This window comes from Phaseolus vulgaris, chromosome 5, assembly GCF_000499845.2.
Source record: "Phaseolus vulgaris cultivar G19833 chromosome 5, P. vulgaris v2.0, whole genome shotgun sequence".
In the NCBI taxonomy this organism is placed as follows: Eukaryota; Viridiplantae; Streptophyta; class Magnoliopsida; order Fabales; family Fabaceae; genus Phaseolus; species Phaseolus vulgaris.
Window position 1 is genome coordinate 3,231,685 of NC_023755.2, and position 27,493 is coordinate 3,259,177.

Sequence of the window (27,493 nt, forward strand, 5' to 3'; positions counted from 1 at the left end):
GGTAATACCCACGACCACCAGTCCGTAGGTAATATCCACGACCACCAGTCCGTAGGTAATACCCACGACACCAGTCCGTAGGTAATATCCACGACCACCAGTCCGTAGGTAAAATCTACACACATTTCCCACCAACTATATTTCATGGGTAAATTCGTATGTAATCCTATATCCATCAAAATGTATATTCATGTATTTAAATGAATGCCTCTTTTAACACTTGTATAAATTTAATATATCCAACTCATATCCAAGATATACTAATGAACAATTTATTACCAAACATCATCCAATACACCTAACATAAAAGAAAAAGAAAACACATTTATGAAAGATAAACTCAAGTCCACTTGAAATATCTATAAAAATCCAAATAAACTTCAAACATAACTAAAGATCCCTAATTCAAAAGTCAAGTGACCTAATTATATAATCCGCAATTTAAAAAACTACAAACATAATCCTAATAGCTTGCATAATCAATATTGTCATCTTCTTGTTGCTTGGGTGGTTCCTTTTGCCTTGGTGGCTCTCGGTGTGACAGTACTTGTTAACATACTCACATGCTTTTCTGGTTCCAACTTTGATCTTCACCAAAAGTCTAGCTTCAATATCTTGTTTACTCAACTGCACACAGATAGATTAACATTAAAAATTTATATTAATTCTTTTTATACGGTAAATGAAATGGTTAAGTTTAGTTTAGGTGGTTTTAAACAAGAAAATGCAATGATATTTGAACAAAAGCATATGGAGTTCGGATCAGTTGGACCAACTAAGCAAAAGAGTATTTTCCCTTGTCAAATGAAAGACACACGTACATAAATAAATAAATAAATAAATAAATAAATAAATATATATAGAGAGAGAGATTCATAGTCATAAATAATTTCATAAACATTTTTTAAAAAACTTATAAAATTAACTAAGTATAACTTTACATTAAAAAAATAAATGTATATAGAGAGAGATTCATAGTCGTAACGTAAAATAAAATAATAATTTCAGAAATTTTTTTAAAAAACTTATAAAATTAACTAAGTATAACTTTTTATCGGGACAAATGGACCATCACCTCAACCAAAACCAAACCCTTCACTAGCCTCATGGATTGCAAGTAACAAACGTTCTTGAAGTTGTTCCCTAGAGGTATATTCAGGAAGGTTAAGTTGATTGAAGGTGAAGTTGAAAGTGATAAGCAATTAGGATGGCTGAAACTCATCATGCAGGCATTGTATTTGTATTAAACGCATGGATGAGGACATACTATATATATAATAATATCTACTTACCAAGTAGGTGCTACATATGCTTTGTGAATCTGAAACCTTTGCAGACCAGAGATGCCCTGTAACGCCTTAAAGCCCTCCAACGAAATCTGGAAAATAGGTTACAACAAAGGCTACATATGTTACCAAGTGTATTTTAAAAGAATTTAAGTACCCCTAACAAAGTTAAGTACTTTTACTCTAAGATGACAAACAATCTGAGAAGCACCCCAACAAGATTAACCTCGCCACCCCACCACCCCCAAAAAACCCTTGAGAATACATCACAACCGTTTACACCATACTACATGGTAAAATTCATGTATTGGTGTTGCATACTTGAACATATATCACTAACGAACGACTGTCACAACACGGTTTAGACTTAGATTTGAGAACTCCATTCACATTTTCGAAGAAAACCTAAGAGTGTAATCTGTGGTGGAGGAAAGGAAAACAATTCAACATAATATTATTTTCTTTTATTTTTTTAAAATACTTTATTTTACTTATGGTTAAGCATGGTACTGAGTGTTAAAAAGTTTCCTACCACCTCATTTTCGTATGTAATGTGCCACTTCAGCTTTTTCTTTCTTTTTTACTTTTAGTAACATTACCTACGGGATCTTTCGTAGGTAAAACCCATTTTACCTACCAAAAAATTTCATGGGTAATTATCCATAGGTAAAACAGCTTTTTCTTGTAGTGTGGGTCTAAATTGTATTGAAATGTGCCAATGCATTGTTATAAAAATGCAACTAAAGAAAATTCCATAACATTTTCGTTGAAGAAAGCATATGCTCTCAAGAGGTAAATTTAGATATTAAAATAAAAAAAAGGGGTATAATTAGGAGCAAAGAAAAGGGTAAAGAGCAAAAAGTCCATATTTTTTCTTAGTATTATTTAAAATGCTTATGCTTCAAAGACATTGGATATCTTGGGTCCTTTCTAGATACAATCACTAATGCAAACTTTGATAAGCATGTTTGAAAACTTAATTGTCACTCGTACATACCACACTATGAATAACTTATTTCAGTTCTTACTAGTTCTGATTTAAGTCTTATTTCACAACAAATTTATTCATAAGCATAAGAAGTAAGTGAATAAGTAAAGAAGGTTTCCACATTTCTTGATGGGTAACAACTTAAAATGGGGTAAACTTCTTTTCCTTCAAGCTTTCCACAGTATCCTTCAGGCTCACTTCCAAAGGAGTATATTCAAGTCCCAAGCTTTTTGCTTTTTCCTTCGAAACCTGGTATATTGCTGGATATGGCTTATCGTCTATACACCTGTAATGTGTTGGAGTAAAAGGGTATTAGAAAAATCAGAAGAACAAAAACAAGAACTATTTATAATTTGCAAACACGTAACAAAGTTATATGAATGGTATGCAATGTTGAAACTATGATGAAAATAGTTATACTCACTTCTCTGGAAGTTGTATTGTTGGGTACAAATCACGTAAGATCTTGATAGCATTTGAGTGATGTTCCACTCTCTCAACCAGTAAATATCTTCCATTAGCTGAAGCATTCTCATATGCTAGAATATGGGCATTTGCAACATCTCTCACGTCGATCCATCCCAAAGTTACATTTCTAAATGTTGGCGAACCTGTACAAAGGCGATGCAACAATTTCTTCAATTATGTAAGAATCGTGCAGCTAAAAATCTTAAAATCTTAAAGATTAAATATGTTTTATAATATCAAATTAGTTTTCATTGTCTAAATTTTAAACGATCCAAATTCTTCTAGTATTAAAATGATTGAAATTTTTGTATTTCTGTAAGTGAAATGGTGGTTAATTTTTAAAAAAATTGATAGTTTTTTTTTAAAAAAATTATTATTTTAATTGCAGATTGATGTCCCGTGTAATTATTTTTAATTTTCATTGATAAATTGAAACTCAAATTAAACCAATTTTAATCGTAATATTTTTATCCTAGAAGAACTTGAATGGTGTAAATTTACCCTAACTTATATTATTAAGCCTCCTTTTCCTTTTCATAATGAAGATATGCAGAAAAAGGGAAAAATAGAAAATTGAGAGCATATATAATAATGTAAAAATAGTAATTACCATTAACAAAATTTAAAACTGCAGCAGCACTGGTGTTAAGGACTGGTTGTAAGAGAGGTCCAGTGACCAATGCTGGGTTTATTGTAACCAAATCAATATTGTTTTCCTTTGCAAATTTCCACGCAACCTCTTCTGCCAAAGTCTTTGAAAGGTTATACCATCCCTGTAACATATATAAATGTCAAATACCAACAAATTAATGTCAACAACATATAACATATAATTACTACAAAAAAAAAAACATTTGTATTATCTACGGATTTTTACCCACGAATCTGAGTCCGTAGGTAAATTCATCATTACCTACGAACAACATTACCTACGGACATTACTCACAGATTCTGAATCTGTAGGTAAATTCAGCATTATCTACCAACTTTTACCTACAAATCTCTATTACCTACCAACTATTACTCGCGAATCTTATTCTACCAACAACTTTTACCTACGGATCTCTATTACCTACCAATTATTACTCACGAATCTCTTTTTACCTACGAACTATCATCCACGAATCTCTATTACCTACCACCTATTATCATAATAATTATATACATAATATTAAAAATATTAATATAAAATTAATAATATTTAATAATATTAAAAATATTTAACAATATTTAAGAATATTAATAATATTAATAATATTAAGAATATTTAAGAATATTAATAATTTTAATAATATTAATAGTATTTAATAATATTATTAATATTTACAATATTAATAATATTTAATATTTAATAATATTAATAATATTTAATAATAGTTAATAATACTAAGAATATATAATAATTTTAAGAATATTTATTAATATTAAGAATTTATAATAATATTAAGAATATTTAAGATTATTTAATAATATTAAGAATATTTAACAATATTAATAATAATAATGACATTAAATATATGAATAATGTTATTAATTTTTATTTTATTAATTATATTAATATTGATATTTATACTCATAAGTATAATAATAATCATAACATGACAATAAAATTTGATTAGTGTAATGGTTAAAGCTTCTATGGACATTCCTTAAGGGACTTGGCTTCGACTTTCACCTACTGTAGTTTAGTTCTAACATTAATTATAATTCTCATATCATATATAATAATTGACAAAAATAATCATAAAAATTATTATATATTGCTACGGATTTTGGCTGTTACCTACAGTTTTATAATAAATTAATTTTTTTTTATAATTTTAATTTTGAATGCATTAAAAAATAAGTATTTTTAATGTTTAAAATAGTTAGAAATATAATTAATGAATAAATAAATGAGTTTTTACAAAATAAAAAAAAGGTAATAAATTAAAAATGCTTAGTTTAAAGTTGAATCTATAAACATAAATTAGTATTTTTATTATTATTATTGATGATGTTGGGACATGTTTTTTTTAAGAGATATAAGACGATACTAAATAAGTAGATGTTGATCATAAAAAGAAAAATAAATGAAAGATGATTATTCATTTAATATACAAAATTCCAAACAAGATAAAAATAAGAGATATAAGACGATACTAAATGAGTAGATGTTGATCATAAAAAGAAAAATAAATGAAAGATGATTAAGGACGAGAAAAGCACAATCCAATAATGTTGGAACATGTTTTTTTTTTGTGTTCGATCATGTTGTTCTCTTATGTCAATATCAGTCCTTATTTGACTTGACTTAGGTCTTCCCTTTGAGGTTATTTTCATGTCAGGACTTGAGCATAGTATTTGACTGGTGTATGCAGGCCAATACTCTTTATTTTTTAGTTCCATCAAATAGTTTTTCGTAACATGAAAGATATGTTGCAATGTTGCTGTTTTTATTTTCTATATTTATTTATTTTTACATTTTTCTTCTTCTCATTTTTAAGCATTAAGTGTAGCAATTGTATTAGTTTTTTTTGTGCGTTCAATATTAATTAATACTAATTGACTTTGATTTTTTTATAATTATGTCCTGTATTTTTTACTTGAAATTAACATGATTACATCATCAATAATAATAAAAATAAATACTAATTTATGTTTATAGATTCAACTTTTATTTTGTTGTAGAGTTTAATTTTTTATTTTCTTCATTCTTAAAACTAAACATTTTTAATTTATTAATTTTTTATTTTTATTTTGTAAAAACTCATTTATTTATTCATTAATTATATTTCTAACTATTTTAAACATTAAAAATACTTATTTTTTAATGTATTCAAAATTAAAATTATAAAATAAAATTAATTTTTTATTTATTTATTTTTGAAAAAGTGCTAGATAGAGAAATAAAAAATAAAAGGGTGCTAGATAGGGAAATAAAAACAAAAGGGTGTTAGATAGAAAAATAAAAACAAAAGAATACTAGGTAGGAAAATAAAATAGCAAATGATGCTAGATAGGGAATTGAACCATGAATATAATAGTGAATATAAAATTGCTAGACCTATCATAAAATATGTTTGCTTCATTAATTACTATTTAAGAGCTAAATCTGGAAAAAAGAAAATTAACACCAATTTGGATTGATTTAAAATTTGGTAGAAAGTGTCCAGGTAGAGTTTCATTGAACTTTATTTTCCGGCAAAGTCCATGCATGGCATCTATGAAAGTTGATTCGAGGAAACGGCACATACCCCGTTTTTCCTGCAGAATTCAGGGTCGGAAAACCAAGTCTCGTCAACCACCACATCAGGGGTTTTAGGCCTTTCGTTGTTCAATAGGGCGGCAACCGAAGAAGTTAAAACGACGCGTTTCAGCGTCGGCGAGTTCACACACGATTTCAGAACATTCAGAGTCCCCTTCACAGCCGGATCCAACAACTCAGTCTGAAAAACATTAAGTAAAAACAAAATGTTTATATACAGCCACAGATAAACAAAAAAAAATGCTCAAATGGAATTCGTAACCAAACAACCTGCGGATCCTTGGCACCACTAAAAAAGGGAGAAGCAGTGTGAAACACAGCGTGACAACCTTGTACGGCAGAGTCAAAAGAACCTTCTTCTAGAAGATTCGCTTTCACCAGATGCAACCTCTGTTTGGCACCATCAAGGTTAAGCAAGTGATCTACCTTTTTGGGATCACCTGCACATCACAAATTATTCAATCTTTAATTAATTTTCGAAATAGTAAAATTGAGAGAGGAAAAGAAAAAGTAATATAGAAGAAGAAAAGCACATACTTAGGTCGCGAACAGTGGCCTTAACAGTGTAACCGCGTTGGAGGAGAAACTTCACGAGCCAGGAAGCGATGTAACCGGAAGCGCCGGTAACACACACTACTTGTCCGGCGCCGGTGCACATTCTGGATTAACTTCTTCTTCTCTGAGTTGAGCGCTGAAATGTGCTGTGTTGAGTCACTCTCAGACTGAGGTTTTTAAAGAAGCAAAATGTTGTAGAGAAGGGCACATGGTTGGTAGTTAGACATAAATAAATGGAAGATGATATTGACACGAACTTCACTTTACAACCACAACAAAACATTAACATTTATAATAAAAAAAAATAAAAAAATAAAAAAAATTCTTTATTAAAAATATAAGCAAAATACAAAATATTAAAATATTTTTAAAATTAAAAAAATTATAAATAATTAAAATATTAATACTTATTAGAATATAACAAACAAAATATTAATATTTATAATAAAAATAAATTTAAAAAAATAATTTTTTTTATTAAAAATATAAACAAAATACAAAATATTAAAATATATTTTAAAATTAAAAAAAAATATAAATAATTAAAATATGGTGGAGAGTTGAACATAATTATCTCAAATAAACATTTCTCTAAATAAACTACAGAGACACGTGCATAACGCAACCCTAATGGAATTTAATCATGCTACTTCACACACTTCCATTCCTCCATTGTTTAAACATCACTAACTATCCCCACTTATCAAATGAATATAATTTTCTTCTTCTTCTTCTTCAATGTCTTCACTTCCTTCTTCTTCTCTCAGTAAAATCTCTACACCAACCCATCAACCTCTCATAAGTTGAAGGAGTAAGTTGTGTTGTTGAGGTTGGTCAAGTTCTGATGGTTCAGGAAAATGTTGTTCCCTAATTATTTAGAGACCTAACCAAAGAAGTATGCATAATGAAAACATCACACATCCTTAAATACTTTCGTCGAACATCTAACAAACATTATGCAAGATTATTTAGAGACGTACGTAACATTATTATTTGTATATTCTTTGGAAAAATGGCAAAGGTGATATATAAAACATGTTACAATAGAAGCCATGAATGGAAATCAAGAGGTAAATTTAGATATATTAAAATAAAAAAGGGGTATAATTAGGAGCAAAGAAAAGGGTAAATAGCAAAAAGTGCATATTTTTTCTTAGTATTATTTAAAACGCTTATGCTTCAAAGACATTGGATATCTTGGGTCCTTTCTAGATACAATCTCTAATGCAAACTTTGATAAGCATGTTTGAAAACTTAATTGTCACTCGTACATACCACACTATGAATAACTTATTTCAGTACTTACTAGTTCTGATTTAAGTCTTATTTCACAACAAATTTATTCATAAGCATAAGAAGTAAGTGAATAAGTAAAGAAGGTTTCCACATTTCTTGATGGGTAACAACTTAAAATGGGGTAAACTTCTTTTCCTTCAAGCTTTCCACAGTGTCCTTCAGGCTCACTTCCAAAGGAGTATATTCAAGCCCCAAGCTTTTTGCTTTTTCCTTCGAAACCTGGTATATTGCTGGATATGGCTTATCGTCTATGCACCTGTAATGTGTTGTTGATAGAGTAAAAGGGTATTAGAAAAATCAGAAGAACAAAAACAAGAACTATTTATAATTTGCAAACACGTAACAAAGTTATATGAATGGTATGCAATGTTGAAACTATGATGAAAATAGTTATACTCACTTCTCTGGAAGTTGTATTGTTGGGTACAAATCACGTAAGATCTTGACAGCATTTGAGTGATGTTCCACTCTCTCAACCAGTAAATATCTTCCATTAGCTGAAGCATTCTCATATGCTAGAATATGGGCCATTGCAACATCTCTCACGTCGATCCATCCCAAAGTTATATTTTTAAATGTTGGTGAACCTGTACAAAGGGCGATGCAACAATTTCTTCAATTATCTAAGAATTGTTATGTTTTCATTTAGACAATCAAATACATTTAGTATAAAAATATTGAAATTTGTACTTTTGTAAGTGAAATAATTGTAGATTTTTAAAATTGATAGTTTTTTTTTAAAATTTGTTGTTTTGATCGTTGATTGTTGTTTACTGTAACTATTTCCAACTTTCGACAGGTTGATTCGACAGGTTGATGAAGTGAAATATTAAATTAAACTAATTAAACTAATTCTATATTGAAATATTTTTATATTACAAACACTAGGTGTAAAATTTATCCTAATATATATTATTAAGCCTCCTTTCCATAATGAAGATATGCAGAAAAAGGAAAAAATAGAAAATTGAGAGCATATATAATAATGTAAAAATAGTAATTACCATTAACAAAATTTAGAACTGCAGCAGCACTGGTGTTAAGAACTGGTTGCAAGAGAGGTCCACTAACCAATGCTGGGTTTATTGTAACCAAATCAATATTGTGCTCTTTTGCAAATTTCCATGCAGCCTCTTCTGCCAAAGTCTTTGAAAGGTCATACCATCCCTATAACATATATAAATGCCAAATACCAACAAATTAATGTCAACAACATATAACATAATATACATTACAAATTATAACACATAAACTAGTTATTGTGTAATGCATAGAAAAATTACAACTATCATCTGAATAAAAGTATAATATAAAAAATTGAAAGAAAAAAGTTAAACTAAATTCTTAACTAAATAAGATCATCATTATATGTATATATATAATCGATCCAAATTCTTAACTAAATTGTGGGTAAAATTGCTAGACCTATCAAATAAGATATATGTTTGATTCATTAATTACTATTTAATAGCTAAACCTAAAAACAATTAACACTAATTTGGATTGATTTAAAATTTGTTAGAAACTTTTCTACAAGAAAGTGTCCAAAAGCAAGTCTTCTATGTAAACTAAGCAATAAGATCAATGAAGTTGCATGCACTGTTTTACTGAATTTTGCTATCTCATATTGTTTTATCTAACTTAGTCCTCCGTTTCAAAATTTACTTCTGTCAAAACAAAACGAATGCAAAGGTAAATGAAAGTTGATTAGAGAAAACGGCACATACCCCGTTTTTCCTGCAGAATTCAGGGTCGGAAAACCAAGTCTCGTCAACCACCACATCAGGGGTTTTAGGCCTTTCGTTGTTCACAACGGCGGCAACAGAAGAAGTTAAAACGACGCGTTTCAGCGTCGGCGAGTTCACACACGATTTCAGAACATTCAGAGTCCCCTTCACAGCTGGATCCAACAACTCAGTCTGAAAAACATTAAGTAAAAACAAAATGTTTATATACAACAGCCACAGATAAAAAAAAAAAATGCTTAAATGGAGTTCGAAACCAAACAACCTGCGGATCCTTGGCACCCATAAAAAAGGGAGAAGCAGTGTGAAACACAGCGTGACAACCTTGAACGGCAGAGTCAAAGGAACCTTCTTCTAGAAGATTCGCCTTCACCAGATGCAACCTCTCCTTGGCACCATCAAGGTTAAGCAAGTGATCTACCTTTTTGGGATCACCTGCACATCACAAATTATCCAATCTTTAATTCATTTTCGAAATAGTAATATTGAGAGAGGAAAAGAAAAAAGTAATATAGAAGAAGAAAAGCACATACTTAGGTCGCGAACAGTGGCCTTAACAGTGTACCCGCGTTGGAGGAGAAACTTCACGAGCCAGGAAGCGATGAAACCGGAAGCGCCGGTAACACACACTACTTGTCCGGCGCCGGTGGTCATTCTGGATTATGTTCTTCTTCTCTGAGTTGAGCGTTGAAATGTGCTGTGTTGAGTCACTCTCTCAGACTGAGGTTTTTAAAGAAGCAAAATGGTGTTGAGAAGGGCACATGGTTGGTAGTTAGACATAAATAAATGGAAGAGACACGTGCATAACGCAACCCTGGCTGATTAAATTAGAAATATTGTTGATTGTTAGGTAAGGTGTGTTGACTTTGTAGATTTTGTTTATGTTCAAGTTTTTTCCTTCTTTTTCTAATGGAATTTAATCATGCTACTTCACTCACCTCCATTGTTTAAACATCACTAACTATTCCCACTTATCAGATGAATATGATTTTCTTCTTCTTCAATCTCTTCACTTGCTTCTTCTTCTCTCAGTAAAATAACTCATCTCTACACCAACCCATCAACCTCTCATAAGTTGAGTTGTTGTGGTTGGTCAAGTTCTGATGGTTCAGGAAAATGTTGTTCCCAATTATTTATTCTTTGTCAGTAAGCTTGAGTTTTTATATTTTCTTGTTTTTTTTTTGATGAACAATTTGATCTCGATTGTGTAGGTGTTTCTTTGTTGATAGATTAACTTATTCTTTTCACCAACATTTTAATTTCTTTTTTATACTAATAATGTAATTATTTTTAGTTTTTTTTTTCTATGAAAGAGGGATGAATTTTAATTTTCACTTTTAGAAAATACATTTATTTTTAAATATTCGAAGTATTATTATATGATTAATGAAGAGTGCAATGGACTTTAATGCCATTGCATAAATAGATACAATTTTATATAATTATCTTTTATATTATTTTTTAATTGGAATATTTTTTTTTTTGTGAAATAATAATTTTATTATTTGATAACGTAAATGAAAAAGAATCTCTTTTGTTTTCTTTTAAGTTCTCTTTTTAATTGTTTAATAAAGCGGTACTAGAACTCGAGTTTTGGAAATTGAGAGAAATGCATGCTGAGTTTAGCGATGAAAAACAATGACTTGAACTTGTTTCAATTTTTTCGTCCTACATTATTTATTTGTATAAAAATATTATTTCAAAATTTAATTGTGTAAAAATATTATTAAAATTTTTTCAATGGTAGAAGATCTCAGACAGACGGTTAATAAAAACATTTCATAATATATAAGTAGATACAAACATCATCTTATAAGTCAGTTTTATAAAAGTTATTTTTCATAATGTAGAGTTATTTAGAATTTATCATAGTGATAATTAGTTAAAATCACTCACTATCAAATTAACCATAAATATATAATCTCGCATCTCGACATGAAATAGTGTGTTAGTGTACCACACCAAACAAAAATAAAGATATTTAATAATATATAAGTAGATATAAATTTATTTTATAAATTAATTTTTGTAAAGTTAATTAGTTTGGTATGGTTAAGTTACATTTAAATATATTTATTAAATTTAAAGTATATTTATTAAGATCAATAATAAATTTTAATAAATCAATTAATTTTGTTTTCGTTGGTATAAATTTAAAATTTTAGATAAGATTAAAAGGATAACTCAATTCAAACACGTAAATTCTTGAAAGGGACTAAGAACAAAAAAATGTCACCAAGCTCACTTTTCCCCCATTTGTGTATATGAGGTGGGGATACAAGACCCAACTCCCCTCCTTTTTTTCCCACATGTTCCCTTTTCTCATCAATACTAAATATGGTGAAACAAATTAGGGTTAAATGAAATATATTATATGCCAGACTAATTAAAATTTTAAGTTGCATAATAATATTTAACAAAAACGTTTTTATATAAAAAAATAAATATATTACATGTAATTCACTGGTATATAAAATGAAATGAAATCTCTACCATTTCTCAAAATCCCTGGTAAAAAGTCTCTTTTCTTTGTATTCCTATATTTCTATAAATATAATTTGATTTACCTAACAAAAGGCAGATGTATGATATTATGAATTAACCAAAGCCTTCAAGATCATACATTATGTATTTCTATATCTCTTGTATTATTGAGATTCGGCTGTTTTTACTCCACCTCCATAACATAACATAACTTCATGTCTAACACATACCTCTTAAAATACAAAAAAAAAATCCTTTCATCCTATTAATATTTTTCATTTACTTAAAAATAAGTACTTTAGAAAATATTTAAATTATAAAATTTAGAAAATATTTTTCAAATTCTATAATCATAATAAATTTCTTTAAAGAAAATATATTATAAATTATTGAATCAGCTATTTCCATATTGAAAAGTATTTTTATATTTAAATATATATTCTAAATTCTGCAATCCATAATCTATTTTTTTTTTAAAATATATATATTTTGAATTATAAAATTTAAAATATATTTTCAAATTCAGAAAATAAAAGAGGTATAAATAAAAATAAATACATGATCGAATTATAAAATATATTTTTTTAGAATAAAATAGTTTTTTTTAACTAATCTAATATTGGAGAAAAAGTTATGGAAGTACTTCTTGAGATTAACATCAGTAACGCAACAAAATATATATATATATATATATATATATATATATATATATATATAAATTGATAGATATTGATGTGATAGATGATGACATGAATATAGTAAGATGTAGTGTCGGTTAGTGAAGGTTCTAGAATAGAAATAGTCAACGAAGAAATGTATGTATATTGATAACTAATTTTTTTACAATTTTCTAACATTATTATTTTAATAATTTTTATATTATTTAATTTTTTATATCTTTTATTATGTATATTTATTTTTAAATTCATCACATTAAAAATTTTATACTCAAAGTATCATTTTCCATAAATATAATATAATTTCCGCATAAATCGTGGCATTAATATAATAAGGTGGAGTGTCTTTTCAGTGAAGTATTTATTTATACTAGGAATCATGAATCTGTAGTGAATATCCTGTGTGCTTCCTAGCAGCTGCAGAATTAGACCGTCTTACACAAAATATCAGTGATTAAGGATCTGGCTTTTGTTGTTGCTAATGTCCCATGCTTATAACCAAACAATCTTAGGCTTCTAGTTATGTGAAATTTAAGGTTAATCTTATAAAATTAGTTTATAGTATAAAGTTTATATCTATCTATAAATTATAAAATATTCTAATATTTAGTGGATGTAGAATCTTCAATACACCTTCTACACATTGTTGTTTTAGACTATATATTATGGATAATCCAATGATGATCTAATAATAGGTGATATGATAAGTCCAACAAACATTCGTCAATTATGATAGAATTTAAATGATTTTAATACCATATTAAAAAAACTTTAAATCTAATTCAATTTTATAAAATTAGTTTATAAGATAAAATTTGTACCAATTTATAAACTATAAAATGTGATATTTTTAGTCTATATGACTTATTTGGTGCTTCGTGTAGAGACTGTTAGATATGAAAAGTGTATAAATAAGTACAAAGAATTAAAAATGATGAGCAAAGTTTAAAATGAATGTTTCTTATGGTTATAGTAAAATTTGTACAATTATAATGTGTGAGGTCTATGTGTTGGTTAGTTTGATGTAATAAATTGGGAATCAGTTAATTCAGTTTTGAAATTTATTTGAGGTAACAGTCATTGTAACTGGTTTTCTACTTGTGGGGTCTAATTTGTATAATGGATATCATCAAAACCTAATAATATCTACAAGGACTATTTTTCTTCCTGCACCCTATTTTTTTCCCCACAACTTTTACAACAACCAGTTTTTAAGATTTCTGAATTATTAATAATGGAGTTTTTCAAATTCAAATTTTTATAAAAGAATTTCTGGAATAAAATGTTTAGAATGAGATTTCTAAAACAATATTTTTATTTTTTTTATTAATAATAAATTAATTAAATTAAACGAAGTATTAACGAAATGTTTAACCCTTTCAAAGAAACTCTCAAAACTTTTACACCTTACAGATAAGTTATAAGTTATAACTTTTACACTCTCAATATTTGAATTTTATAAGTTATAAAATAATAGAAAATAAAATAAAATACCATATGTTTATCATACGAAGAAGGTTGTGAGTAGTGAAGTTTGTTTTAATAATTAATATCATTCATTAATTTTACACGCATTATAGAAAAATAATAAAATATTAATTTTAATATATTTTATGATTAATACACACTAATATATTAGAATAAAATATCATATGTATAAAGTAAAACACAAGTCCTTTTCTCATTCATGTTTCTCTACACCATTGCAACGCCCCTTCAAGCACCATCAATGACCGATTTTAAAACTGTTTTTGAAATAATAAAATATAAAAAATAAGATAAATTGGTCATACATATATCTAAATTTTATTTAAATATATAAAAATTATATAAAATAATAATAATAATAATAATAATAAAATATTTTTTTATCATGTTAAAGTATAAATAAAAGTTTTAATCATTAGACAGTAAATATAAGATGATATGGATGATTGTACATATATTTAAACAACTCTTTAACCTCTTTAATGTATATAAAAGTAGTATATATTATACAATTACATTAAAAGAATGGATAAAAACTTAACTAAAAGACTTGCTAAATGGGAAGTTCTTTTATAAAATTACATATAAAAGAAGGCACCAAGGATGCAATTTAATACATTTTACTAAGACAGTGATATGACATGAAATATGCAGATTCAGAAAATATGAGTATGTGAAGAAAATTGGAAAGGGACAAAAGTTATTTGGTTGCTGAGTTTTTTTGGCAGTGGTAGGGAATGGAAAAACAGTTTTAACATTATTTTCGCAAATTTTAACCATTTATTATAGAAGAAGGGAATCTAACTATATAGAGATTAAATTCCCAACTACTTTTTTCTTGTTTTCGTTACTAAAATCTTAGTACAATTTCGTTTTTGGGAAGATTGGTTTCTCGAAGATGAAATTCCGGAAAGTTTTTTATGTTTTTTTTTAAATAAAAGTTTTTATGTTAGACATTATTATGCAACTTACATCTCAGTTAGGTTGACACCTCCAAATAACAACAATCATTTGTCATCACATAAAAAAATATTATTAAAAAAAATAAAAACAAAAATATAGAGAAACTATATTAAAATGCATAGGTTAAAAAAACACAATATATAAGTATATTATACCTATTCATAAATAATTCTAAGAACAAACTATATGGAAACCTATTACACCAATGAAATTATTCTCTATGAATAAATCGTAAATTAGTCATCTTATCAGCACGTACATTCTCTTCACGAAAGATATAAGTAACCTTAAACTTGATTTTCCCACATTAATTAAGACAAGTATTTCATCGATTACGAAACATCCAAAGAACATTTGTCCTAGCAGTAAACACATCATAAATCAAGGCAGAATCACATTCTAATCTGACATTAGTAAGCCCCAACTTTTGAGCTTCTTCCATAGCATCTATAACTTCATAAAACTCAGCAACCAGAGCAATCTAAATTTCAAGAAACGCAGAGAAAACTCCAATAAATTCCTCCATACTCTCACGAAAAATACCTCCACAAGTAGTAAGATTAGGATATCCCCTAGCAACCCCATCAGTGTTAATTTTAATCCATCCTGATGAAGGAAACTCCTATCTAACAGGAAGATGACAAAGCTTTACAAGTACAAGTATTAATACCAAAAAACTTAATCACGTTGAAATCCAACATACCATTCTTTATTGAAGTTTTAGACGAATTTCCCACTAGACAAGTTAAATCTTTAATAACCGAAATAGCCCTAAAAATCTCAATCTTATCCTGAAAAACGAGCATAATTCCTCATACGTTATAACATCCAAATAGAAAAAGTTATAACATCCAAATAAAAAAAGTTATCACAACAAGTTTAATCAATTTAACCAAATGACTACCATCACTCTTAATGAAAGAAAGAAGATCATCCTTATTAGATAAATGATAGAAAAAATTTGTCGAACCCAACTCCAAATATGCAAAACATTAGAACATTCAAAAAATAAATGTTGAATAAATTCCTTGTTCTTTTCACAAAGTGTACGCATAGAACAAATAGGAAGCCGCCTATGAAAAACTTTCCAAAGTACAAGAGTTTTGGAAGGCAGAATATATAAAAACCAAATAAATTTACCCCAACCACAAGAACTCATGGTTCCAAGAAGAAAGGTCAAGCTGATTTAAAAGTGAAACGATCAGACTCATCTAGAATCCAATTAGGAATATCTTGTTCCCCTGACCTGATATCGCTAAAAAGATTAGACATCTACGATAAAGACAATGAAATATTTCAATCACAACCTGTCCAAAATTGAGAAACTGTATCCAAAATGCTAGCACCATCAAATATCTCTGCAATATTTGCTAAAGAAGTAGTAGAACACCATTTATCATTCCAGAAATTAATATTTTAATTTAATGTATATTTTAAAATTTGAAATTTGAGTTGAAAAGAGTTGGACACATGGATTGCACATCCAATTTCATTTATTTTAGATTTTTATTTAAGTAGAAAATAAAATAATTTAAGATTTTATATTTATTTAGAATTTTGAAAACCTTAAAAATTTTATTTATTTGAGATTTTTATTTAAATAAGGATTTGTATTTATTTAAAATTTTGAATAATTTAGAAATTTTATTGTATTTCAGATTTTAATTTACATAGCACATTAAATAATTTAGAATTTCTGTTTATTGAGATTTTAAATAATTTAAATATATAAAATTTCTAAATTATTTAAAATTATAAATAAATATAAATCCTAAATTATTGGATATTATACTAAATAAAAAATTTACAGTAAATAAAATTTAAAAATTATTCAAAATGTCATGATTTTGTCTTTCAATAAACCTCTCCACAAATATTTGTAGAGAAGAAAAGAAACAAAATTAAATTTAGTCATAACTCGTGTAAAATTAATATAGAAAACTTCTATAATTAATTGAATTTGTTTAAATTAAATTTTCCAAGAAAACAATTTTAGAAGAAAAGTATAAAAATAAAATAAATCTGTTAATAAACTAATTTATAAAAAAAAATCGTATTAGCTTCTACAAAATCTAATCCTAAATTTATGTATAAGTTTATTGCAATTTATGAAAAAATAACAAATACCCAGTTCAGTAAAAATTGCTAAAAGACTGGTTTTATAATTAACAGAAAATCTACATTCCAACTTCAAAATTAGAATATTATAATTTATAATCAATTAATATTATAGAAATGTAGAACAATTTAGTTTAATTGCCAAAGAGTACTGACTAAAGAATTTATAAAAGAAACATAAAGAAGTACAATAATTTATAAAAGAAACAAAGAAAATAAATAAAAAAACTTAAAAGAAACTAAAAGAAAATATTAATAAAAGTGATGAGCAGTACATCCAAGAAAACCAGAAGAAAGTTATTTCTCTAACTTCCTGATTTCATTGAAGATTTTATCTCAAGTGTTTCTAACGCAGGAGCATATTCAGTTGTTATTTTCTCCCTGAAGGCTTCGGCCCGGCTGATCTCCATTAATATTTTCCTCTCTCATTTTCTCAGGAACAGACGTCTCTAATCCTGTTCTTGGCAACTCAGTATCCCAACTTTTAAATTGGCGATCAAATTATATGTAATTAGTGTAGGTAATATTGTACCATATGTACTCATATGTAATTATATATAATTAATTTAATAATAATAATAGAATCTCTTAATTAAATTCAGTATCTCAATTCAGTAGTGTAATATAAAAAAAAATATATAATTATTCTAAATTTTCAATTTTAAAATGAACACTCATTAATTAAACAAAAAAAATTAATAATTACATTAATAAAATAATTATATTATTATTTCTATTTATAAAATTTAAATATTCAAATTCTCATTAATAAATCAAAATTTGGATTATTATAATATATCAATTTGATTCTATTATTTATATTTTTATAATTTAAATAGATTTTGTATTTAAATTGAATTTTATTTATTATACTATAAGAAAATAAGTATAATTTTCTCCTCTCTATATAAAAGATTTCTCTATTTAGAATTTAAATATTTTCCATTCATATTAAGATAAGGTTTTGAATGTTTTTATTAAATTTAAAAATAATTTTTGGCTTCATTATAAGTTTGGTTCTTATATTTTATTTTAAAATTTCTAGATTCAGAATTATTGTTTTGTATTTTTACTTTTTAATTAAATTCAAACGACTCATTAATTCAACATAACATTACGCGGATCTTGAAAATTTAAGCTTTTTGAAATGTAGATTAAACTTTACTTTTATTCCCACTCCAACAATTACTATTCACACTCCCCTTCTCTTTTTATATTTTAATTATACATGCTCGGATAAGTAATAATAGTAACAAAGTAAAAGTTTACATTCCAACTATCCATGATTTTGTATGTTACAGTGCTCAAAAGTGAAACTTCGATATAACCATCAAAACAAATATAATGAAAACTGAAAACTACATCACATATATCTTTGAGGACTTTCATCAAACAATTAACGGACATTAGTATTTAATTATTTTTATAATTACTTTGAGGATTCACTAGTACACTACACCAAGAATAATGTGTTCTAATATCATAGGAACAAATCGAGAGAAGCAGATTAAACTCTTTTTTTTATTAAAGTTAGAAACAGAATACACTTACACAGAAACTTAAATTACACAGAAATTTAAAGCTAGAAACATAAACTACTTATAAACAGATACTACTTAAAGAAACTAAAACTATTTACTTAGCTTCTTGATTTCTGCGTAGATCTTACGTCTATCTCCAATTGCATATATTCCTATTGCTTCTAAATTTCCATTTCGATATGTTATTAGGGGAAGTGCTTTTTCATCGATATGATGTTTCTCGAACTCAGGAGCATAGTGACTCAGCTCTATCTCTATATTGGAAGTGTGTTCCATAAACACCAGAAGTGTGCTAGAAGTTTCTGGAGAATAACAGAAACTTTCATTTTTTTGGCACCAGTTAGTAGAACAATCCAGAACACCACCTTTTTTTTTTTGCTTCTACTTTAATTTAAATATAAAATATTACTTACATTACTTGTTTTAATTTAATAATAACGCTTATTTTAATACTTATTCTTTTAATAAAAAAATCATTTTGTTTATAATTTTAAAAAGTTTATATTTAAACTTTAACTATTTTTAATTCTAATCTATGTAATATTTTAAACAAAATATTAAGATGTCATTCACTAATGTTTAAAAATATTTTTAGTTTCCAAAAAATTTAGAAATTTTGCATTTAGATCCTAACATTTTTTAAACTTTTGGTTGCTTCTAATACATTATATGCATTGACATTATTTCATGATTAAAAACACATAATTTGCTGATGATAAAAAAATTGAAAAACTAAAAGAAATATCTACAGACATTTTAAAAATTACTTTAAAAAAATAATATAATAATAAGAACGGAGTATAAATAAATCTTTTCAAAGACTAAATACAAAAAATGTATAAACATTTTAAGAATAAAAAAATACATTAACAACTAGATACAAAGTTCGAAAATTTTTTAGAAATTAAAACATCTTTAAATCTTAAAAATATTAAGAAAATTAATATCTTTCCTAGATATATATTTAGAAATTAAAGGGGTCTAAATGAATTTTATTTAAAATTTATTGGATGCATGAGCAAAAGTGTATGAATTTCATTATACGCATCAACAAAGAGTATAAATTTTAATGTATGCATATGATTCAAGTTATAAAAGTTAAAAACATTTTTCCCAATATTACTGTTTGTTCTAACTCCTAATCAAATATATATATATATATATATATATATATTATTATCATATGATTATTTTACTTTATTCAATTTTAATAAATAAAATAGAAACTAACCAAGTCATTTAAAGTCAAGGCAAATGTTTTTCTAAATTATACATTTTCCTTTGCATGAATAAACCCACACAAATAATAAAATGATGATAATATATGTATTGTCTAATTACTGATGCCAAAAATCATTTTCACCTACAAAATCGATCTTTTAACCATTACTCCTCTCGGAGTTTTAATTTGATACAAATTTTTCCTGTAATATATCATTTTTTATATGCGACTGAATTAATTTTTTAAATCCAATTTTACTCTTGTTACGTATTTGTTTACAAATGTTAATATTCAGAAGTCACATAATTAATTATGAATATTGATATCCGGAAGTGTCAACTTTGCATATGGATATTGGCATTCGGAAGAGTCAGCTTTGTCTATGGATATTGGCATCCGGAAGTGTCAGTTTTACCTACGAATATTGGCATCCGGAACTAGCACTCTTTGACTACGGACATCTTTATCCAGAAGGCACCATCATGCTTCCGGATATACATATCTGGAAGCAAATCATCTTGAACTTTATGTTTGGGCAGTGTGATATTTTGCTACTTTTAATGGATTAAAACCATTAAACCAAACCAAACACTAATTTGATCATGCGCAAGGTCGACTACCAGTAAGGCATAGTAAGGCTTGCATGATTTGGTGTAGAAAATTTTACTTATCAGTATTCTTTTGTTCATTGCTAAGAGTTAAGATATCATGCATCAATTGACTCGTCCTTAGGTTTTGACGGAAGGAAGATCGTTTTGGCCTCTTGGAAAAAGGTTAGTGAGCCTCGCGATATCGGGGTATTGGAATTATGATCTAAGGATTTTTAACTTGGCTTTGTTAGGAAAGTGGATTTGAAGGTTGGGTTCGGATAAGAGTGGTTAAAAGGTTAAAAGACGACGGTTATTTTCAATTTTAAACGGCGCGCATTTGATGTACACGTAGTCTTAAATCCAATAGATAAGAATATGGCTATTTAGCCGCATTAGTAAATACGATTTATAAATGCGACTATTGTAAATAGCCGCATTCTTATTTAAAAAAATAAAAAAAATAAAAAACGCTAAATCCTAAACCTTAACCTAAACATTAAAATAAAAATTTAAAATTTAAAACACCATCAACCTTGTGCGTGAAAGGCAGCAACGACGACAACAGTGGAGGCAGCAACAGCAGCGGTAGCAGACGCGACAACAGAGACATAAACGACGGCGGCAGCAAACGCGAAGACAGCGACGGAGCAAAGCAAAAACCCACACAAGTAGTAACAAAATGCAATAAACACAAAGTAAGAGAAACGAAAAAATTTATAAACCATTAGTGAAGAAGAAAGAGAGCTCCAACGAACTTATAATGACACGAGAAGACAATGAAGCTCGCAAAAGAAGAGAGGAACACCATAACAAAAACGAAGAGAAAACGCAAAGCGCTAAGAAAAAGAAAGTATGAAAGTGTAAGTGACGCGCTTCAGAATTAGAGTAAAAAATGATTTAAGTATACGGCTATTACAAATAACCGCATTCGTAAATGAAGTTAAGTTTTTAATAAATTCTACTTTATTTCATTTAATATCTTTATTTATTAGGAAGAAATTGGATATTAACCATATGCTTTTAAGATGATAATGTCTATAAGACAATTGAGCTAAATTTAGATATTAAAATAAGAAAGTAGAGTATGAAAGCATAAGAGAAGTGTAAACCACACCAAGAATAACTTATTTCAGTCTGATTAAGTCTCATTTTACACTAAAATTTATTCATAAGCATGATCATAAGAGAAGCCAAGTGAACAACTAATAAAGGTTTCCACGTTTCTTGAAGGGTCACAAACTTAAAACTTGACGAAGTTCTTTTCCTTCAAGCTCTCCACAGTATCCTTGATGCTCACTTCCAAAGGAATATATTCAATCCCCAAGCTCTTTGCTTTTTCCTTCGAAACCTGAAATGCTGGATCATATGGCTTATCATCTACGCACCTGGTAATATTGTTCACAAAGTGAAACCATATTAGACGACTAACATATAACAAAAGGAAAAACTTACTTTACTAACAAACAAGATGGTTTAAACCTTCTGATAGAAGATTAGACGGTCTAATGTAAACAAACAGACTAGACTAGACTGTCTGCTGTTGAATTGAATAAACTGACCAGACTGTATGGTGTAAAACCGTCTACACCGATTTTATCACCAGTGCTGAATGCATTTCTGACACCAAATTCAGTTTTCAAGCAAGTAAATAAAGCACCAAATGGTAAGGTACAACAGATGCGGACTTATGTTCACGTTCTACATAATTGTTTGCAATCTTGAAACTACCAAAATAATTATACTCACTTCTCTGGAAGTTGCAATGTTGGGTACAGATCACGTAAAATCTTCACAACGTTTGAGAAGTGTGTCACTCTCTCAACTAGCAGATATCTTCCATTAGCTGAAGCACTCTCATACGCTAGAACATGGGCCATTGCAACATCTCTCACGTCCACCCATCCCAAAGTTATATTTTTAAATGTTGGCGAACCTAAATCGAGGAGATGGAACAGTTTCTTCAATTATCTAAGAATTGTTCAGCCAAGAATCATAACACAGGTTGTTGAAAAATCATAACATATTATTAGTCCTCTCTTTCATATTCCATTTTAATGTATGTTTTTTATTTGATCCATAACATTAACATAGTTTGAGTTGAAAAAAATTAATCAAGATGCAGGCAAATCAAATAATAGGCATTTTAGAGAATAACGTATAAACAGTAATTACCATCAACTAAATCTAAGACCATAGCAGAACTAGTGTTAAGTTCTGGTTGCAAGAGAGGTCCAACAACCAATGCCGGGTTCATTGTAACCAAGTCAATGTTGTTTTCTTTCACAAATTTCCAGGCAGCATCTTCGGCCAAAGTCTTTGAGAGGTTATACCATATCTAAAACATAAATTGGAAATAGCAAGAAATATGAAGAACAAGGTAACATAATATACATGACTAACTATAACACTTTGATGACTTTTGAATAAGTGAACAAGGAGTGCATAATCTCAAAATTACAACAAACATAATTTAGTCATAAGAAGCAATATCTAGTCTTCACATGGGATGCAACTAAAATAATTGTTGGTGTTTACTTATGCTTTGTTTAAGAAACCTACTACTCAGTATTTTTGTAGTTGTCCGCTATGCACCTCTATCCGGGATTTTAAACCATTGGCTTTAACATCAAAATTTAATAGGAAAAACATTAGCCATATTGCGGAAAGCTTTTGTGCACTAAGATGCTTTGGAAAGCAAAGAATAGAAGACATTCTCATATGAAAGTTATTGGTTGTGATCCTCGTGAGATACTTTGTTCGATTTTTTCATAAATGGTGTTAATTAAGCCAATGGTTTCTTTGAAGGATCTGACTCACATATATATGTGGAAGTAAAGAGCAATGTTGCATTTATATTTTTCTTTTAATATACGTATTGCAACTTCCAGAGAAGTGAGTATAATTAAAAAAAAAACTGGTTATACTTTTTAGGCCTTGTTATACCAACTACTACACTTTTTAAGTTTTTCAATTTATGACTAGTTCATACAGTTTGATATAACAACTCAAGATGCAATACATCTTATATGAGAACTATGATTTTCTTCTTTCTCTTGACTTTTGCAATATGGGGGATTGTTGTGAACTCTAAGTATTACAAAAGTCAAATAGTGAAACTAGTGAAGTGAGTATTACACTATGATTGTCAGTTTTACGCATGAAGTTATGGACCTCATTTTGGCGTTCCGTGCACGGTTCAATATTTTTAGACAGTTAGTGAATGCATAGCACAACGGTATATCTCAATCTTCAAAAACAATTAATTGTTATCTTCTAAAAAGCACAAAACTTGATCATACCAACTATTTGTGTGATTCTTCAAAGAAGTTTCATCTCGGTAATAAGGATTAACATGTAAAGAAAGTTTATTAGGGGAAACAGCACATACCCCATTTTCCTTACAGTATTCTGGGTCGGAATACCAAGTCTCGTCAACCACAACATCAGGGGTTTTAGGCCTGTAGTTGAACGAAACTGCAGCAATGGAAGAAGTTAAAACGACGCGTTTCAGCGTGGGCGACTTCACACACGATTTCAGAACATTCAGAGTCCCCTTCAAAGCTGGATCCAGCAACTCAACCTGAAATACATAAAGTAAAAACAAAATATTATACAGCCACAGATAAAAAGAATGCGCAAACGGAATTGCAAACGGGAACAAACCTGCGGGTCCTTGCTCTCGTGAAAAAAGGGAGAAGCAGTGTGAAACACAGCATGACAACCTTGAACGGCAGAGTCAAAGGAACCTTCTTCTAGAAGATTCGCCTTCACCAGATGCAATCTCTCCTTGGCACCATCAAGGTTAAGCAAATGATCTACCTTTTTGGGATCACCTGCACATCACATTTTATCCAATCTTTAATCTTCGAATGCATCACCATCAACACAAATAATCACCGAGAAAAACAAAAACTATAGAAGAAAAAAAAAAGCACATACTTAGGTTGCGAACAGTGGCCTTAACCGTGTAACCGCGTTGGAGAAGAAACTTGACGAGCCAGGAAGCGATGTAACCGGAGGCGCCGGTAACACACACTACTTGTCCAGCGCCGGTGCTCATTCTGGATTATCTTCTTCTGCTCTGATCTGAGTGTTGAAATGTGCTGTGTTGAGTCACTCTCAGACTGAGATTTTTATAAGAACCAAAGTGTTTTGAAAAGAGCGCTAGAAATGGATAAATAAATAGACATGCGAAAAACGCGTCCCACATCGATCAAGTTAAAATATAGTTCATCCTAAATTTGAGAATAATGTAAAGAAAACAATTTATTTTCCATTTATAGAAAAATACGAAAAATAATATTAAATATCATATAATAGTTATAAAGGGTTTATACTCCTAATTAGGCTGTGTTGAGTCTGTATACAAATGATGCACCGTGAGGTTAAAAAATTTTATGATATTTTTCTAATCTCTTAAAATTAATTTATTTGTATATTGAGTTTTAAAATATAGTGTTTATTTTTTTTACTTAAATAAATAAAATTAGGTTTTTAATATTTATAAAACAAATAAATTTAATATTTCTGATTCCTCTATATTAAAAATAATTAATTGTTTAGAAAGCGTTAAAATGATGATATAATATGGTATCCGCATGTGGAACAAAGAAAGATTTATACGATTTATAAAATGAATGTTTTTTTATCTATTTAGAAGTAAATTTTAATGGAACATAATTCATAAATTTTATACGAAACAAAAATATTAATTTTAATTTTTTTAGAAAAATATTATAAATAAAATTAAAATCTGAATTATTTTTTATGAGCTAAAAAGTTATTTATAAAAGAAAATTGTAATAATTAAAGTTCTCAACTTTTATATATATATATATATATATATAAATAAGTATATTATGAAACTAACAAGATTTAGAAACATATTAAAATAAATATTAATTGTATGTTTAATTGAGTGTTTGTGGACAAGTTCGTGTCTTTTATGCTTTCTCTCATTATCAAATTACTCAAATTTTAAAGAGTTTTGGGCTTACCTTTTGATAATTTTCAACTTACTTCCACCGTACGATCTTTCATTTTGATTGTGAGGTACGATAAAAAAAAAATGTAAATTATTTGTAGCATTTTTTTTTTAATTTTGTTTTATGAAATACATTGGCTTTGATTTTGTTAACACTCAATTTACTTGAAGTTCAATAAAAAAAATCTTTATCTTCTTTAGTTTGGATGATTGATAAGTAAAATTTTAATTTAAATATTTAAAGGTCTTTGTTTTGTCTATATAAACAATTCAAAAAGATATATACATATAAACATTTAATCACAATAAAATACAAACACATAAATTCACTTTTTTTTTCTTAGTAGACAATTATAAGATTGTTTGTCATAAAATGTTTCCAAATATGAATAAAATGGTTGATAAAGATAATGATTTGAACACTTAATTTTATATACAAAATATTTGATTGTTATAAGTTGTTGTCCAAATTCGTGTTAAGAACTCATATTGTCTACTATTTGTCAAAAGACTCATAGATGGTCTAGTAATATTAGACTTTGTGGAACCTAGAGGACTAGACTATCTTAGGTGTCAACACATCAATCTTGATTCCACATAGAGTTTGGACTGACTCAATACGCCCATCAGTCGACAAACACCTAGTAAATGAAAAAAACACTTTCACGGTTTAAATGGAAAGATTTACACGCGATAGGAATAGAAACAATTGGAGATAAACGTACAATTTAAAAAAAATCAAAGAAGCTGAATAAATCTTTAGGTTTCTAGTTTATATAAGTTTCTAATGTGTAAGTTTTGTTTTGCAAATTCTGTGTAAGTTTCTACAAAAATAAATTTAAATAATTATAATTTTTCAGATAATATTTTTAATATAATAATTAAATACTTTTTTTCTAAAATTTATTTATATTTAATATTTTTTTAAAGGCGTTAATTAAGTCAAAATAACATTAAAAGCCGATTGACTAATTTGTGGAAAAAGAAAAGTAAGAAATTTTCAATTATTTCGTTTATAAAACCATTTTAAAAGTAGAAAAAGTAATTAAAATAATTGTTTTAAATAATCAGATAATTAAATTAATTGTGTATAATTATGTACAATATTGTACGTACAATAATTGCATACCATAATTATATTTAATTTTATAATTATTATTTCCTTAATACCTTTGGCTATCTCGTTCAAAGTTGTCACACTTGTTCTACTTTAATATTTGATATTTATGTTGCACATTTCTTGGATTACTCATATCTCATATATCTCTTGTCCTACAACACATTCCTCTTCACCATCATTTCCATACCCAAGTCTTCTCGTATCTTCTATATCTCTTATCCTACAACACTCCTCTTTCACACCCAAGTCTTCTTCTTTTTGTCACCTATGACCGAAAATTCATCGAGCAACACGCAACTGAAGCAAAACTCGCAGTTCGATATAAGAACTTGACTTTCCAACATAGAGGTCGAACTAGTTCAATACGTCCATCAATTCGAGAAACACCTAGCAGATGAAAAAACACTTTCACGATTGAAATGGGAAAATTTAGAAGCGATAGGAATAAAATCAATTGGAGATAAACGTTAAAATTTACAAAGAAATCAAGAAGCTGAATAAATATTGTAGTTTCTAGTTTATATAAGTTTCTAGTTTCGCAAATACTGTGTAAGTTCTGTTTTATAATTTCTGTTTGTAAATTATGTTTTGTAAATTTTGTGCAAGTTTCTATAAAAATAAATTTAAATAATGATAATTTTTTAGTATATGATATACTATCTAATCTTTTTAATATAATAATTAAATATTTTTTTTCTAAAATTTATTTATATTTAATAAT

The 27,493-nt window shown here is 27.8% G+C and overlaps 3 protein-coding genes across 3 annotated transcripts; all 3 read right to left on the bottom strand.

The window, feature by feature from the left end:
* Positions 1-2,134: 2,134 nt before the first annotated feature.
* LOC137834862 (cinnamoyl-CoA reductase CAD2-like) lies at positions 2,135-7,528 on the bottom strand. The gene is made up of 6 exons (XM_068643085.1): positions 6,527-7,528; positions 6,260-6,429; positions 5,979-6,170; positions 3,353-3,515; positions 2,699-2,885; positions 2,135-2,560 (listed from the first exon to the last, which is right to left on the bottom strand). Exons 1-6 carry the CDS (start codon positions 6,645-6,647, stop codon positions 2,416-2,418), a joined length of 978 nt encoding a protein of 325 aa, XP_068499186.1. The 5' UTR covers positions 6,648-7,528; the 3' UTR covers positions 2,135-2,415.
* Positions 7,529-7,670: 142 nt separating this feature from the next.
* Positions 7,671-10,596, bottom strand: LOC137834861 (cinnamoyl-CoA reductase CAD2-like). The gene is made up of 6 exons (XM_068643084.1): positions 10,119-10,596; positions 9,851-10,020; positions 9,568-9,759; positions 8,845-9,007; positions 8,241-8,427; positions 7,671-8,096 (listed from the first exon to the last, which is right to left on the bottom strand). The coding sequence occupies exons 1-6, from the start codon at positions 10,237-10,239 to the stop codon at positions 7,952-7,954; spliced, it is 978 nt and encodes a 325-aa protein (XP_068499185.1). The 5' UTR covers positions 10,240-10,596; the 3' UTR covers positions 7,671-7,951.
* An 11,176-nt stretch (positions 10,597-21,772) lies between these two features.
* Positions 21,773-24,860, bottom strand: LOC137834864 (cinnamoyl-CoA reductase CAD2-like). Its single transcript, XM_068643087.1, has 6 exons — positions 24,608-24,860; positions 24,332-24,501; positions 24,057-24,248; positions 22,841-23,003; positions 22,415-22,601; positions 21,773-22,053 (listed from the first exon to the last, which is right to left on the bottom strand). The coding sequence occupies exons 1-6, from the start codon at positions 24,726-24,728 to the stop codon at positions 21,909-21,911; spliced, it is 978 nt and encodes a 325-aa protein (XP_068499188.1). The 5' UTR covers positions 24,729-24,860; the 3' UTR covers positions 21,773-21,908.
* Positions 24,861-27,493: the final 2,633 nt, after the last annotated feature.

Coding starts and splice junctions, on each gene's coding strand:
- LOC137834862 (XM_068643085.1), bottom strand. CDS start 6,647: ATGTGCACCGGCGCCGGACAAGTAGTGTGTGTTACCGGCGCTTCCGGT. Junction 6,430..6,526: donor GGCCACTGTTCGCGACCTAA/GTATGTGCTTTT, acceptor TGTGATGTGCAG/GTGATCCCAAAAAGGTAGAT. Junction 2,561..2,698: donor ACAATACAACTTCCAGAGAA/GTGAGTATAACT, acceptor AACACATTACAG/GTGTATAGACGATAAGCCAT.
- LOC137834861 (XM_068643084.1), bottom strand. CDS start 10,239: ATGACCACCGGCGCCGGACAAGTAGTGTGTGTTACCGGCGCTTCCGGT. Junction 9,008..9,567: donor AATTCTGCAGGAAAAACGGG/GTATGTGCCGTT, acceptor TATATGTTATAG/GGATGGTATGACCTTTCAAA. Junction 8,428..8,844: donor AGTTCTAAATTTTGTTAATG/GTAATTACTATT, acceptor CCCTTTGTACAG/GTTCACCAACATTTAAAAAT.
- LOC137834864 (XM_068643087.1), bottom strand. CDS start 24,728: ATGAGCACCGGCGCTGGACAAGTAGTGTGTGTTACCGGCGCCTCCGGT. Junction 24,502..24,607: donor GGCCACTGTTCGCAACCTAA/GTATGTGCTTTT, acceptor TGTGATGTGCAG/GTGATCCCAAAAAGGTAGAT. Junction 23,004..24,056: donor AATACTGTAAGGAAAATGGG/GTATGTGCTGTT, acceptor TTTATGTTTTAG/ATATGGTATAACCTCTCAAA.